Source organism: Tachysurus vachellii, chromosome 1 (assembly GCF_030014155.1).
Source record: "Tachysurus vachellii isolate PV-2020 chromosome 1, HZAU_Pvac_v1, whole genome shotgun sequence".
NCBI classification, from domain to species: Eukaryota; Metazoa; Chordata; class Actinopteri; order Siluriformes; family Bagridae; genus Tachysurus; species Tachysurus vachellii.
This window is the reverse complement of record NC_083460.1, coordinates 2,607,212-2,622,966: the sequence shown is the minus strand read 5'-3', so window position 1 is coordinate 2,622,966 and position 15,755 is coordinate 2,607,212. Positions and strand designations below refer to the sequence as shown.

At 42.5% G+C, this 15,755-nt stretch overlaps 1 protein-coding gene across 2 annotated transcripts; it reads left to right on the top strand.

The window, feature by feature from the left end:
• Nucleotides 1–855: 855 nt before the first annotated feature.
• Nucleotides 856–12,461, top strand: si:ch1073-184j22.1 (erythroferrone). Of its 2 annotated transcripts, XM_060867738.1 has the most exons (9): nucleotides 856–1,356; nucleotides 1,770–2,103; nucleotides 2,343–2,459; nucleotides 2,682–2,796; nucleotides 6,829–6,956; nucleotides 8,102–8,213; nucleotides 9,335–9,425; nucleotides 9,783–9,861; nucleotides 10,806–12,461. In XM_060867738.1, the coding sequence occupies exons 2-9, from the start codon at nucleotides 1,966–1,968 to the stop codon at nucleotides 10,902–10,904; spliced, it is 879 nt and encodes a 292-aa protein (XP_060723721.1). In that variant the 5' UTR covers nucleotides 856–1,356; nucleotides 1,770–1,965; the 3' UTR covers nucleotides 10,905–12,461. The 2 variants fall into 2 exon arrangements, with proteins under 2 accessions (XP_060723721.1, XP_060723711.1); XM_060867728.1 differs by having other exon boundaries at nucleotides 856–2,103.
• The last annotated feature ends 3,294 nt before the right edge of the window (nucleotides 12,462–15,755 follow it).

Here is a 15,755-nt window from a genome sequence, read left to right as displayed (position 1 = left end):
TTATTTTATCTGTGTGTAGCAGCGGGGGTTCGGTGGTCTGTGCTAGCGGACGGTTGGGAGGCTGAACTAAACCTCCTTTATTATTATCTTGTTATTAAAGTGTATAAAAACTTTTTTGCTTTAAGAACGCTCTTAACTCTAAACTCATCAGCTAATACGTGTATCGGTTTCCTTTGTTTTGTATGTTTTGTCCTCTCACGTAAATCTTGTCTAAAAGTCCAGCATCGCTTATTACAGTTTATATTACCACAAGCAAGACTTTCTCTGGCGACTGGAGTTGTTTTAAAAACGCAGAGTGCTTTTAAACCTCCTTGTTGTGAGTTACGGTTTGTATAGCCGCAGATCCGTCTGCCGGCAAAGGTCAAAACACTCGACGTGTTCAAACTCTGAATGTCAACCTACTAAATTAATTTGCTTGCCTAAATGCTTAGACAGATCTAGCGTGCTTTGCGTATTCATTATACAACAACAAGACAAGGAGCAACTTGAAATCTCTGGTGTTTGTTTTAACAGAATTCGGCCATGAGATGGTGCCAGCGACCGCTCGTGTTGACTTCGCATACGATTTTTGGAATTATGTAACGAGGCTCCTGGCGACGTGAGCAGGTCAGAATTGAACCAGGTGCTGAACTAAAGACCACGCTGTTCATTCAGCTGAGGGGAAAAGCGACAAACGCAAGAAGGCACCGGCTGATAAATGACGAGGTGTGGCAGGTCTTGCGGACGACTTTGCAAATTTCCTACTAAATGTCATCATCCTTGATCACAAGATTCAGCATATCTGACCTGCACAATTCTGCTCCACCCAAACGTCCTTCAGCATTCAGAAATGGATCGGTTGTGCGTTCTAAAATAATAGTACCCGATTAAGCGGCCTGATATGCAGTGACGGTTCAATTATGTGACTTTTGAAGATCAAACAATAGGCACTAGGACCCAGAGATCCATGTAAGAGGGCAAAACCGAGCTGGCAGGAGCAAAGGAATGAGCAAAACGCAGGACCGGCAGGACAGGAGTAAGAGAGTCGGGAATGCTCAGACAGGCGGATAGGACGAGAGAGAGACGAGAGAGAGATGAGGGAGAGATGAGGGATCAGGGTGGCTGCAGAGAGACAAAGTGACAGATCGAGATTCACAAGCAGATAAGCAACAGGAGGAGGAGTGAAGGGATGAAAGGAGGTGGGGCCTGAGCTACTCTGGAGCTTAAAAACAGGAGAGCGCGAAAGGGAACCTTCATAACACGGAGTGAACGTGGAGTAAACCGAAGACGCTCCTTCAGGAGGAATAAATCAGCATCACACGAGGGCCTATGGAGCAGAAAGGAACCGAGCAAGCAAAGTCACAGAGGGACTGTAAGGTTAGTGAGAGAGCAGAGAGTAACTAAGAGAGGCGATCCCACCCACTGAGCAAGTGTACACACACACACACACACACACACACACACACACAGGCTTTATCACAGGCAGTCACGCTGTAACAGAACCGTGTAGCTGCCTAATCATCACACAAAAGCTTCAACGGTGCCACACATGCTGTATTTACAGAATACAGGCACAAGGACGTTTAATTCAACCTGAGAATGTTTAGACTGTAGCAAGAAGGCATACAGAGTCTTGGATGACACAGGGGCAAGACTGAGCTTGGAGGGGAAAAAAGAGTGACGTTAGGCTTCGCATAGCTTAAGATAAATATCCCTGATCTCCAGAACTGAACCCCATAAAGAGATTTTTCCTTTTTTTTTTTTCTTCTCCTCACTTAAAACCATCTCAGTACTATTTCTTCATGAGAAGCATCAACCCTTTGAGGAACTGAGGATCTTCACATCAGCTACATCCATTTGAGGAACTGATTCTGGAGAACACTACTGTACAAGAAGCTCAAAGATCACTCTTTCACCTTCCCAGGAGTGGGATGGGACCCGAACATTGAGGATCCGTGAGAAATCACCGTCCTCTTACCCTGCACCATGTTGCCCTGGAATGGGCCAAAAGGGCCGCTCCTGCCCCTGGTCCTGAGCCTCCTACTCACCACCTGCGCTGGACAGGACAGCCTGGAGGATCTCGAACTAGAAGACGAGAGCAACTCCGTGAGCACAGAGAGTCCTGTAAGTTCAGCATTGATGTCCATGTGGTGTGCACCTGTGTTAATGCACGAGGGAATGATTTCATGTGGGCTTTTCTTTTTTTTTTGCTGTATTATACAAGAGGTGAAACCTACAGTAATATTTGTGTTAGACGTCTGGAAATAGTTGCGTCATACTAAACAATTGTGGTCTGTTTTCTATCCCTGACCCTGTTGATGCTGTTGGCAATTTCTGAAACATTTGGTGATCGTCTTCTGCAGGAGACCATGTCTTCAGATATGGACATAGTCGACCCTCACAGGACGTGGATAGCCTTCAGGGATAACTCAAACAAAGGGGGAAACAAGAAGCCCAAAACAAATAAAAGAATCTCAAAGGTAAGGTTATGACCTTATGAAGAACATATACTGTATGTGCTTGTAGAAAAAAGTTCTTTGGTTCACCTTAAAGCTTTGTTCTCTTTATCAAACATGCTCTGTGTAGAAAGTCTATACTACTTCAACAACCCTTGAGGAATCTTTTTTTCCTGTCAAAGTACAGTACAGTACATCACTTCCTGTTCCTCTCAAAGGTACTTTAATACCTCTTCATTTCTCCAGCACGGCCTGCCTGGTCCTCCAGGCCCTCCCGGACCCCAGGGGCCTCCTGGTCCTCCTGGGCCGTTGATACCCAACCAGGACGAGATATTGGAGGACCTCCAGCTAAAGCTGAAAGGTATGGCAATGTTAATGTTTCTTAGATCTAAAGGAACTAGAAATACTGAAGTGACCTTATAAAGAAGTCATCTGGTGATGTCCAATCTTTAAAGTTTTAATGGACTTTGCTTTAGATTCTTGCTCGTAGTTGACAGGATGTTATTTGTGTTCTGAGATGCTTTTCTGCTCACCGTGGTTGTAAAAGAGTGGTTACTTACCGTAGCCTTCCTGTCTGCTCCAACCATCTCCATCTTTCCAACTGGATCGAGATGGCGTTTTTGCACCATTCTGTAAAACTCTAGAGATTGTTGTGTGTGAAAATCCAAGGCAAGTAGAAGTTCCTGAACTACACAAACAAGCCCATCAATCACCAACAAAAGAAACCCCAGAGATCAAAAATTTTTGATGTGAACATTGAACATTAACTGAAGCTCTTGACCTGTACCGGAATGATTTTACGCATTGCCCTGCTGCCACGTGATTGGCTGAAAATCAGACCATATAAAACATTTGATTGACGTGATCACGTCTATAGCGACCGAGTGACGATGGGTGGATGATGGGTGCTCCATTTGTTTGTTTGTTTATTTATTTATTTATTTATTACAGGGACAATGCATATTAATAAACATTTCTGTCAATATGCCAGAGTTATGATGCCAGATGGCTATTTTTCACCTGTAGTCCCTAGACAGATTGTAATAGTCACCCTAAAAAAGATAAAAGTAAATAAAAGTACATATTGAAATAACAATAAAGCTACAATACATTTAATAAAAGTACTACTGTAAGTATTAGCTATGATGTAAATTAGAAACACAAGACGCCAGCAATCAAACAAACATCAGACAAATACATGAACACACACACACACACACACAATAAACAAAAAACCATCAGGGGGCAACACGAGCAGGTCAAAAACTAAGCGTGTGGTGAAGTTTTGGAAAAGCCATGGAAATATCTTGAAGAGTCTCCACGAGGTTAAGCTTTGGGATTTCTCCGTATATAAGGTTTTTCATCTTATCGATGACGGACTGTTTAAAGCTGCCCAATCTTCTTTAAAGCGCCAGCTTCTTTCAGCCTCGTCCCACAACAACAAACATACAAAAATTAGTACACATTTATTAATAGTATTATGTGTGATACGAGGAATAAAACCCTTCAGTTCGTGCTGTTATTATATTATGTATAAAATAAACTTCACAGCATTGCAGTGACGATGTCATCAGTCCAGCCTGCTGCTGATGGGTTTCTTATGACAGGTATAGTGTGAAGTGTTTTAGTCCTGACTTACACACCGAGGCGATGACTCGCCGCAGGACAATAAGCCAAAACGATCCTACACAGTTAAACACTTTGAGCTTTTACGTCTCAGAGAGCTGTTAAATATGCCCTTTGGGGTTAACCTCACTGTTAAGGTTCGCTCCTCGTGTATCCACGTTTCTACAGTTCGCTTACCAGAGAAGACTCAAACACGCTGCAGAGCCGCTTCAACATTTAAATAATTCGTTCTTCTTCTCCAGGCTAAGATGCTGTAACCAGACTGAAGGAGCCAAGTAGTGCATAATTGTGTAAAATAACTGAGGTGCATGTCTGTGCGAATATAAATCAAACGGTGGGTTTTCTAGGAAGTCAGACGGTACGCTTGTAACCAGCGAACGGAGGAAAAAAGAAATAAATCCATCAAAACCGTAAACTTCGTAAAATTCTTGTGTAGTTGAAATCCATGTTTTAACATCACCAGTTTAAAAAAAAAACCCAACAATATGTTATTACACACATTATTTACAGATATTCACACATATGTCACGCCGTATATGACACTCATCCGCACGGCGAGCCGCTATATAAATCCGAGAGACGGTAAACGAGCGCAACATAGTCAACATAATTAGCATAACACAGCTAATATATGCATTACAGTGAGTTGATACTATAGGACACTTAACCACATAAAACTTAATTAGCTTTCAAAATGATTTATTCTGCACATATTAACACCACAAGCCCATAAAACTAAACCCTGTATAAAAGCCAGCAAAGCCGTGAAGCACGATTACATAAAGAACTCGTCGTTAAAATAAATACGAGAGCAGATCAAAACTCGCCTAGTGATCACGGTAGGTAAAATAAATACAATAGTAGATCGTGTAAGGAATAAACTCTGATGACGGAAAATAATCAGTAACAAATCAGGGTTAACGTTGGCACATCGAAGGTATTTTATTTCTCATATATCGTTATTTCTCTCTCTCGCTCGAGGTGTGTCATGTCACAGAGAAACCACAAACTCCTCTGTCCTGAAGATGTCTGACGTTCCAGTTAAAGACGACACGTCATCTCTAGAAAATGAATCACCATCTTCTGAGCGACGTTAACATCGTTTGTGTTGTTAATTGTGTTTTGCCTTTTGTGGATGAGGTCTGATTGATGTATGAAATGAGGTGTGTGTGTCTCACTTTCAGCGTGAAGCCTGTGGTGTGTGTTCGTATTGTCTCGTGTGTGTCTCAGGGACGTTGCATGTTTGATCGTGGGCTGGTTTGATCCTTTAATAGGTGTAGTTTTCTTGGACGTCGGTGTGACTTGGCCCTGCTGTGGAATTCCCTGGATTCCACATTGTGTGTGTGTGTGTGTGTGTGTGTGTGTGTGTGTGGGGATTGAGTGTTGGCAGCTATCCAGGAAAGCAGACACAGGTCTGTTTGTGCTCTGGAGCAGTGAGCTGCAGGCTGTTCTGACAGCAATATAAAACATAAAGGCTCTTATTCACACGGCAAAAACACAGTGGCGCCGCAAACTTGAGCATGTTCGACGCCTACACACACACACACACACACACACACACTTTCACACACACTTTCTCACACACACATCCACTCCCTCCATACACACTCGCACTCCAAATATTTACATCTCCCTTTCAGACACAGATTGTTTAATGACTTTACATGTAGCCAAACATCAGTCAAAGATCATTTCAAACGTATCTGGCTGTTTATCTTCAGTGTTTAAGACACAGTGTTTAAGTGTTTCAGTGTTCTTGGTGTCAGCACTTCACAAACCTTCCTGCTCTTAAACACTAAATACATTAAAGCAAGAGGAAAATAGTCTGATATCAAAGACCACTACTACTAATACTACTACTAATGATTCAGGATAAGGAGATGGGAATCAAATCCCTATGAACCCATAAGCATCATGGCCAGGTCGTCTGGGTGGGAGGAGCAAGATCCTTCTCCGCTGTCAATCACTAACTGTGGTCATGTGTGAGCTCGTGTATGAGAGAGAGCGCAGATATCACGTTCCTCCCAGCGTGCAGCACTTTAGTAAGATGCAGTTGTCTGGTTTCTTGTGTCTCAGAGGAGTGACGCGTGATCACCTTCACCCTTCAGGCTGCTAGCTGGTTGGTGAGTGGGGAATTGGGGCTTGTCAGGATTATTAAATAATAAAAGAAGACTCCTTTCTGATTCATGGAATTATTACATAAACGACTTGCCTCCATCATCATCATCAGCATCATCATCCTCCTCCTCCTCCTCCTCCTCCACTGTGGCTGTGTCCCAAACCACATACACAGCCCACATAAACATTACCACAATTATCTCACCATCGTCAGACCGCAGCGGCTGTGTCTCAAACCACAAGCGGTCAGCCTGCCGTCTGTGACTGTTCACCCATTAGCAATGTTCTTTTTCTTTATTTGAAGGTTACTTCATTATTATTTTTAGAATTATTTATTCACTACTATTTTTTTCTCCCATGGCTCTATCCCAAACCACACTTCATCCACTATGTATGCCACATAAACGCCATCACAAGCGTCTCCTCTTTTCAGCATGCACACATAACACAGTGCATTATGGGTATTCTGTGCTCATTATGTTGCATAGTGTGCTTGTGAGATGAGATGAGATGGATAGCCTCCTCTATATTCTCTGATTAGTAGCGACCTAGAGAAACTAGTACACTATATAGTGATGATGGTGAATTGGATGTGTTTAAGAACATATGGTTTATTTTAAACTTTGCCTGTTGTTGTTGTTGTTGTTAGAGATGGTGGGCAGCCAGTGTGTGCTCTGTGAACAGCCCCCTCGTGTGGCCACAGCCTTCCACAGCCACCTGCACCGCAATCTGCTGGTCCAGAGACGGAGCCTGCAGGAGCTCCAGCCTTTCAGCAGCGTAAGTTCTCTAAACGCAAGCCATCAGCGTGCCAAGTCTTGGCTGATCGCCGGGACTTTGGCATGCGGCGTCTCACACATCTGGATTAAACTTCAAACAGCTTCAATGTGGATTCTGTTATGATGACGCCTGGGGCTTTTTAACACATTTTTTTTTTTTATCACAAACTAGAATCTAAAAGTAGTTTTATATCAGTAAAGACAGATAAACTCACCAGAACCTGCCAATCACTACGTTTGGCTCTTTATGTTTACGGCGTTTCCTTCGATTGAAGAAGTGACTGTTTGTAACTTCGTGGTGTTTGATCAACTTTAACTCTGAGCACTTTAAGTAATAACAGATTTAAAGATTTTGAGTACTAAAATATCACAATTGTGCTTTTTACCCTAGTGTTCTTTATGCTGATATGAAAAAACAACTGAATGTAACCATAGCGACGCTATTAGCCATTCTAGCTAACTAACTCACAGGGCTCGCTTTCTGCTTGTGATAATTGACCGTACAGACAAATTCGTACTTTTAATTTGATTCACCGTATCGTAATTTTCCGTATTTTCCTACATGAACAACTTTCTCACTTCTCAATCTGTGACCTGATAATGAAGTTAAATAATCTAATACTCTAAGCATATATATTTTTTTGAATATTAAAACACACACGATAAATATTAAAATTTTGCTTTTAGTGTCACCTTGAGACAAATTTTCTGTTTAATACGTCATTAAATATGATGATCCGCTGCAGGTTATATGGAAGCGTGTAAACCTTGAGCAAAATATGAAGAAAATAAAAAAACTATAGTAATAAATAAATGAATAAATTCTAGTGTGTGTATATAGTAATCGCAACATGCGCCTGTTTGACATTATGTACAACAAACAAGAAATCTTGCCAGTGGATTTGTTGTAATTGAAAATGCATGGCTTGAAACATTTCATTTTTCTCTCTCTTTATATAACGATGCCTTCCTTTGTTTGTAACTCGGCACCGTATATTGTAAACGAGGCCCTCGCCCTCAGCGTGTTTTCCCAGATTTAAGTAAATGAAACGAAACGAGCCGCTGGCACACAGATGAGACGAGCTGGCGATGGAAAAGAGCAGCTGGAATAGTTTGAGTCATTCCTCTTCTCTGTGCTTCCCACAGCCTTCAGACGTAGAGCAGTTTCACCAGAGAGGCCAAGGCTTCAACGCCAGCAGCGGACGATACACCGCTCCGGTGTCAGGGTTCTACCAGCTCACAGCCAGCCTGGTGCTGGGTGAGTCCATGTACTGTACATACACGTTACAGAATGATGTCTACTGAATAAATGTTAATAATATGATCTGGGGGGGGCACGGTGGCTTAGTGGTTAGCACGTTCGCCTCACACCTCCAAGGTTGTGGGTTCGATTCCCGCCTCTGCCTTGTGTGTGTGGAGTTTGCATGTTCTCCACATGCCTCGGGGGTTTCCTCCGGGTACTCCGGTTTCCTCCCCCGGTCCAAAGACATGCATGGTAGGTTGATTGGCATCTCTGGAAAATTGTCCGTAGTGTGTGATTGCGTGAGTGAATGAGAGTGTGTGTGTGTGCCCTGCGATGGGTTGGCACTCCGTCCAGGGTGTATCCTGCCTTGATGCCCGATGACGCCTGAGATAGGCACAGGCTCCCCGTGACCCGAGAAGTTCGGATAAGCGGTAGAAAATGAGTGAGTGAGTGAGAGTGAATGAATGAATGAATATGAACTGAGGGTTAGGGGCGGCGTTAACACTAGCAACTTCAGAACAGATAGGACGGTCAGGGGTTAGGGGCAGGGTTAGGGATTAGAGTATTTCTTCTGACTTCATCCATATGAACAGTTAAAATGTTTGGCCAGAGCTAGCGTCACTATCATAAGTCACCGTTTATGGGCGGAGTTTACGGAGTATTTCTTTACTTTTTTCTAGCTTCATTTGAGTGAACAGTTCTAAATGTTAAGGGAGCGTTTTTTTCTTCCAACGTATTTATAACGAACAGTTCAGGGACGGAGATTTTGTCTCCCGTAAGCTTTAGGGTATAAACGTAAATGGACATTTACATCATAACGTTATTTTTTTGTAATCTTTTTGTACAAATTGGATCTGTAAGAAAAAACATATTTGAAAGCAGTGAAGTACAATTACTAAAGAGCTTTAATGTACTGACACGTGAGATGTTAAACCGTACGTGTCAAATACTCCTGGTATGTCAGGAACATTCTTCCTCCAGTCAGTCACCGTGTCACGTACACGTTAAAGCCTGCGCAGTCCCTGCGGTGAGGTTGCATCATTACAGATAAAGCTCTGGGGAAAATGGGTGTGTTCTTAACACCCAGCATCCACCCACTTACAACACATCCCTCATTACACTGTGTGTGTTTTCAGAATCTAGTGAGACGCAGAAAAGGACGCAGGCGCGACAGAAGGACAGCGTGAAGGCCTCCATATGCATCGAGTCTCTGTGTCAGAGCAACATGTGAGTATAAAGCCCATAGTTGCATGAACTTTACGCTGCTTAATAGAGGGAGGAAAAAAAAGGTTAAGTGCTAAAGTACAGATTTACACTTTACTGTTTAGATGCAGGGAAACGACTCGTCTAGGGTTTGTTCTCATTTGAAGGCAGAATCACATTTGACGAAGGCAAAACAATCAAACAGAACTGATAGGGAAAAAAAACGTCAAAGATTTTTTTTTTAATGAAAAACAATTGCATTGTAATTTGGCAGCTAGAATGAGGCCCACACACACACACACACACACACACACACTCTACACTGAAACACAACACAAACCCACTTTGATGATGATGAATGGTTTTGTGATGATGCTTCAGGTCTCTGGAGACGGTAACAGGCCTGAATCCCGCAGGAGGAGTGTTCAGCATTCTGCTGACAGGAACCTTATACCTGCAGGTAAGAATGACTCACACACACACACACACACACACACACACACACACCAATTACACAGACAGTAATACAATTGAGAGTAAAACCTCAGACACACACTCAGATTATACCAGACATACACAAATACCATGTGGTATTTACCCTATTTCTTATAGAACACAGTAGGACCATTTCAAACGTCAAAACTCTGTGTAAGGAAACTCACTCTCACTCACTCACTCATTCTCTACCGCTTATCCGAACTACCTCGGGTCACGGGGAGCCTGTGCCTATCTCAGGCATCATCGGGCATCAAGGCAGGATACACCCTGGACGGAGTGCCAACCCATCACAGGGCACACACACACACTCTCATTCACTCACGCAATCACACACTACGGACAATTTTTCCAGAGATGCCAATCAACCTACCATGCATGTCTTTGGACCGGGGGAGGAAACCGGAGTACCCGGAGGAAACCCCCGAGGCACGGGGAGAACATGCAAACTCCACACACACAAGGTGGAGGCGGGAATCGAACCCCTAACCCTGGAGGTGTGAGGCGAACGTGCTAACCACTAAGCCACCGTGCCCCCTGTAAGGAAACTGCAAGGATCATTTTTGAACCCTTTAAATTTCCTGGAACAGTAGGAATGTTCAACTTTTCTTTACATGCTGTTTCATAGTTTTACCAAACATGGAACATTAATTAATATTCGCTGACAATTATATAATGCCTGTGTTTCAAATTTCCCAAATTATTTAGTAGAGATTTATTCGAACGGAAAGATGCTTCATACCAACCTTGATTTATTCCTTCATATAAAATGCCCCAGAAATAAGTGTTTATTACTATTTTATAATTCTATAAAAGAACAATTTCTACTGAAATATAGTCACATGACAAATTAGAGCAAAGCAACCATCTGTGTGTGTGTGTGTGTGTGTGTGTGTGTTCATTCTGCAGGCTGGAGAATACGTATCTATTCTAATTGACAACGGAACAGGATCGGCGCTAACTGTTCTCCAAGACAGCTTATTTTCTGGAATCCTTCTTGGAGTATAAGACCTCAAAGACACACACTCACATACACATACACACACACACACACACAGTCAGAAAGCGAGAGACACACACACAAAAGGCACATAGACACCTGTGACTAACAGGAACACCTGTACACCTGCTTATTCATGTAGCAGTAGATAAACCCGTGTAGATACGAGACGACAGATCAGGTTCATACTCACGTTAAACATTACTGTGACGTCAGAACCATTTCCCTCACACTCTAGAGTTTACAGAGAACAGTGTGAACCACCTTGTCGAGAGAGATCAGAGGAGAACGAGCTGATGGGAAGTGTGTATACAGTAGTAACTAAAATACGCACTCGTTACAAGACCACTCAGCCCACACAACACCTCTAACCATGGAGTGGATGAACAGCTGAAGAACAAGAACACCACACCGGGTTCTACTCCACTCGGTCTGATAGACGTGATGATCTTCAGCTGCATCCATGATGGCCTCAGGTTCCTGTTCTTGGGATTGTATGAGTTACTATAGACTCAAAACATACAAATCTAGACTGAAAACTGTTATCGTGTGTGGGGGGAAAAATAAGACCATCTGGCATCCATCCATGCCACGGTTAGTAAACTGAACCTCCTGAGTGGCATCTGTACGATTTTATGCCCCGTGCTGCTGCCACATGATCGTCTGTTTAGAAAACTGCATGAAGGCAGAGTTGTAGAGGTGTTTGTAATAAAGCAGGTAATGAGTGTACACACACAGAGAGAGAGAGGGAAACACATACACACACATACAGTATACACACACACACACACACACACACCACTAACTCCAAACATCTACCTGTCTTCCCAGGCCAGTTCTCTCTCTACATATTTCTTCGCTTGTAATTCAGGAATCATATCAGCAGTAATAATTCTACCGTTTCCTCACATATCTACGCCAAGACGCTGTAGCATCTAAGACATTTTCACCTTGACAGTGAGATACTTACACGACTTTGACACATTTAATCGTCTGTCCATAGAGATGTATGTATTTTTTCATGCGCCGTGTTTATACGCTACAGCCGTCCACTGAAACGGATAAAGAAATTATATACGTATTTATTTAGCATTTTTTGAAAAAAGTGTGAAAGTTGTCTTAAGAATGTCTTAATAAAAATCTTGAACGTCAGACTGACGCGTCTTCATTTGCAGGAGTGACGATGCGTTTTATATTTCAGTTTATCGACAGACAGTTTCGATTAAACCTTAAGGAATGAGCTACAGAATAAGATCTGAGTAAAGATTAGATCTGAAGTGAAGCGACACACACACTAACACACACACACTAACACACACACAATACTGCTCGAGCGGTGTGTGTGTGTATAACTCGTGTGTGTGTGTGGAGAACCCTGAGGAAACAGACACAAGGAGAACAAACCATATGCTGAGATCAGAATCACAGCAACAGGAACCCTGGAGGAACCTTGTGTGGAACCAAAGACACCTTTTCATCAGTTCTTACACTTAACACCGACTAGGTTTATTAGCGCTGTTGATTAGAGTCAAGTGATATAACAATATAATAAACTCACAAACTGAGTTGTCATGGATCTCTTTTTATTTATTAATTGATTAAAGTAAAATCCTTGTCTAAATAAATAATTGGAGCGAATCATTAGGTATATATAATAAATATAAGCAATATAATATCATGTATAAGAGATAAATTCATTACATCACACAAAAGTTTCACAAATATTTTTCGTTTCTTGATATTTAACTGTTTAGCCGAAAATGCTACGACTGTTGATTTTCGTTGTAGGTTTAATGTGTTAATCCTTTAATTACACCTCATGATCATTACGTGATCCGATCAGCCAGTTAATAGTCAAGTCCTCAAAAAAAATCTCAAAGGCTCAATCATTTGTGTGGTGTTTAAAAGGTTTTACAGCATCAGAAAAGTGTTTCAGCTCTGCTGTTTTTACAAAGTCCACAAACTGTGTTCACTGCAGCCTTTTATTAGTCTAAATGACTTCCATATACCAGTGTGTGTGGTGTGTGTGTGTGTGTGTGTGTGTGTGTGTGTGTGTGTGTGTGTGTGTGTGTGTGTGTGTGTGTGTGTGTGTGTGTTTTCTTTCTGGGGTTTATGTTGGTGTGATCTGAACAGCATCATTGAGAGGGAGGGAGCGAGGGGGAGAGAGAGAGAGAGAGAGAGAGAGAGAGAGAGAGAGAGAAAGGCAGACAGACAGAGAGAGACAGAAAGATAGAGAGAAGCAGAAAGACAGAGAGAGACAGACAGACAGACAGAGAGAGAGAGACAGACAGACAGACAGAGAGAGACAGACAGACAGACAGACAGACAGACAGAGAGAGACGGAAAGATAGAGAGAAGCAGTAAGACAGAGACAGACAGACAGACAGAGACAGAAAGATAGAGAGAAGCAGAAAGACAGAGAGAGAGACAGACAGACAGACAGAGAGAGACGGAAAGATAGAGAGAAGCAGAAAGACAGAGAGAGACAGACAGAGAGAGACAGACAGACAGAGAGAGACGGAAAGATAGAGAGAAGCAGAAAGACAGAGAGAAGCAGACATACAGAGAGAGACAGACAGACAGAGGCAGACAGAGAGAGACAGACAGAGACAGAGAGAGACAGACAGACAGACAGACAGACAGACAGAGAGACGCTCCAGTCACAGCTGGGTTTCACTGTGTGAACTATTAAGTGCCTAACTGGATCTTGGCGAGCTGGTTTATGAGCTTTGATCTACACATTTGATTTTTCATTAGTATGAAGTTTAAGACTTGGTCTGGAAACATTTACAACTTAAAGTCGATTCTTTTTCTGAGGTGCAGTTACGAGGCTGTTTTCCTGATAAAAGCACCGTCCCGTGTAGCCGTTGTGGCTCAGCAGAACATTTGAACAATTTGTGGTTTTCAAATCGTGGTTCTTACGTAACGTTTATAAACCTTCCGACAACGTTCCTGCAACATTTCTCTGTAAACTGGTAAAAATCACGTTTTGCTTGTGATTATATGGGTTTACATGCAAGACCACTCGCTCATAATTAATGAACATTTAGTGAAACAGTCAACGATTTGAAAGAACAAAATTGAGTTTAAAATTTTAGAAACATCGTGTTTATAGACACCAAGGAAGAGGTCATTGTGGTTCGGCTGGTCAGAGCTCTGAGACACGCGGCAGTGATGATGCTACACTGGTTAGTGATGAACTTCCTGTAATTACTAACTTTATAATCAGTGCAAAATGGAAAGAAAGCAAACTTCTGTGACCAAACATGATGTTGCTGAATGGCTGCGTTTAGAGGAAGAGGGGAAAACATGTCAGAAAGTTTCGTTACGGTGTGAGAGCTGGAAGCTGGACAGACTGAAGTGAAGTGAACACTGAAGATGAACTGATGATAATCATAATGAGAACTGTACAGCTAACGAGGAGGAAAATATTCTTACATTAATTACTATTTTAGGAATAGCTTGTCATTATGTGAGTTAACTTTCAGAAAACAGAGAGATAGATAAAGAGAGAGAGAGAGAGAGAGGGAGAGAGAGAGAGAGAGAGAGAGAGAGAGAGAGGGAGAGAGAGAGAGGGGGGGAGAAAGAGAGAGAGAGGGAGAGGGAGAGAGAGAAAGAGTTAGAGAGAGAGAGAAAGACAGAGAGAGAGAGAGAGAGAGAGAGAAAGAGAAAGAGAGAGAGAGTTAGAGAGAGAGTGAGAGAGAGAGAGAGAGAGAGAGAGAGAGAGAGAGAGAGAAAGAGAGAGAGAGAGAGTTAGAGAGAGAGAGAGAGAGAGAGAGAGAGAGAGAGAGAGAGAGAGAGAGAGAGAGAGAGAGAGAGAGAGAGAGAGAGAGAAATGAGGGCTGTGGACTCTGGGCTTTAATAAGGGATAAGAGATGAGGTCATCATGCTCAAATAGTGGCGCCTGCTGTCTGGCTTTGTGCCCCACTCTCTCAACACACACACGCACACACACACACACACACACACACACACACACACACACACACACACACACACACACACACCCCTACCTTCCAGGGAAATATCCGATGCTACATTCGTATGCTTTCGAGTGCCTTGCTTTAAGAGGGCCTTCAAATAACGTGCAGAAAGATAAATGATCCCATCATAATCATGTGGTTATTTACTCATGATGGCTCCACTGAAAGCAAACTTTCATTAAACACACACACACACACACACACACACACACACACACACACACATACACCCAGCCCGTGTGTGCCAGCTTGTTTCCTGTTAATTGCACAACATGGCAAGCTTTCAGTGTAGAATAAATTCTGTTTGTTTTTCAGGAGAAATGAGCAAGTTTCCACGTGTGGCATTACGCCTCACTCCTCTGCCTCACTTCCAACACATTCCCCAAGCCCCTCTTCGTACCCCCTCATACTACCCCCTCCCCATCTTCTCTTCTCTCTCATCTACAACACTGCATTGTTGCCAAAACACATCATATCCATTGCAGGGCAAGATTTTAAGAAATGACCCTAAAATAACTGAGAAATTAAAAGTGACAAACGATGTTAGTCTTGGACTCTGGACACAAATTACCAGTCTGCCAGTATGACGCAAATAAAGCTCCTTTTTAAACAAACACACTCAAAATGAGTTTTTCAGTAAAGAAACCAAGGCTTAAAAGTTGCGTCTACGTTATAGACTAATCTCAGCAACAACTCAGCCCAAAAACATTACCTGACCAGGGTTAATTATGCTCTGTAAATATTAAAAGCTTCACAAGTTTGCACTGAAGCTAACAAGTAAGGAAAGATTATAGCTAGCAGTTGACAGTTGAGCCTTTTACAAACGATATAACCACAAATGACGACATCATACAGGTAACTAACGCTGTGTGCATC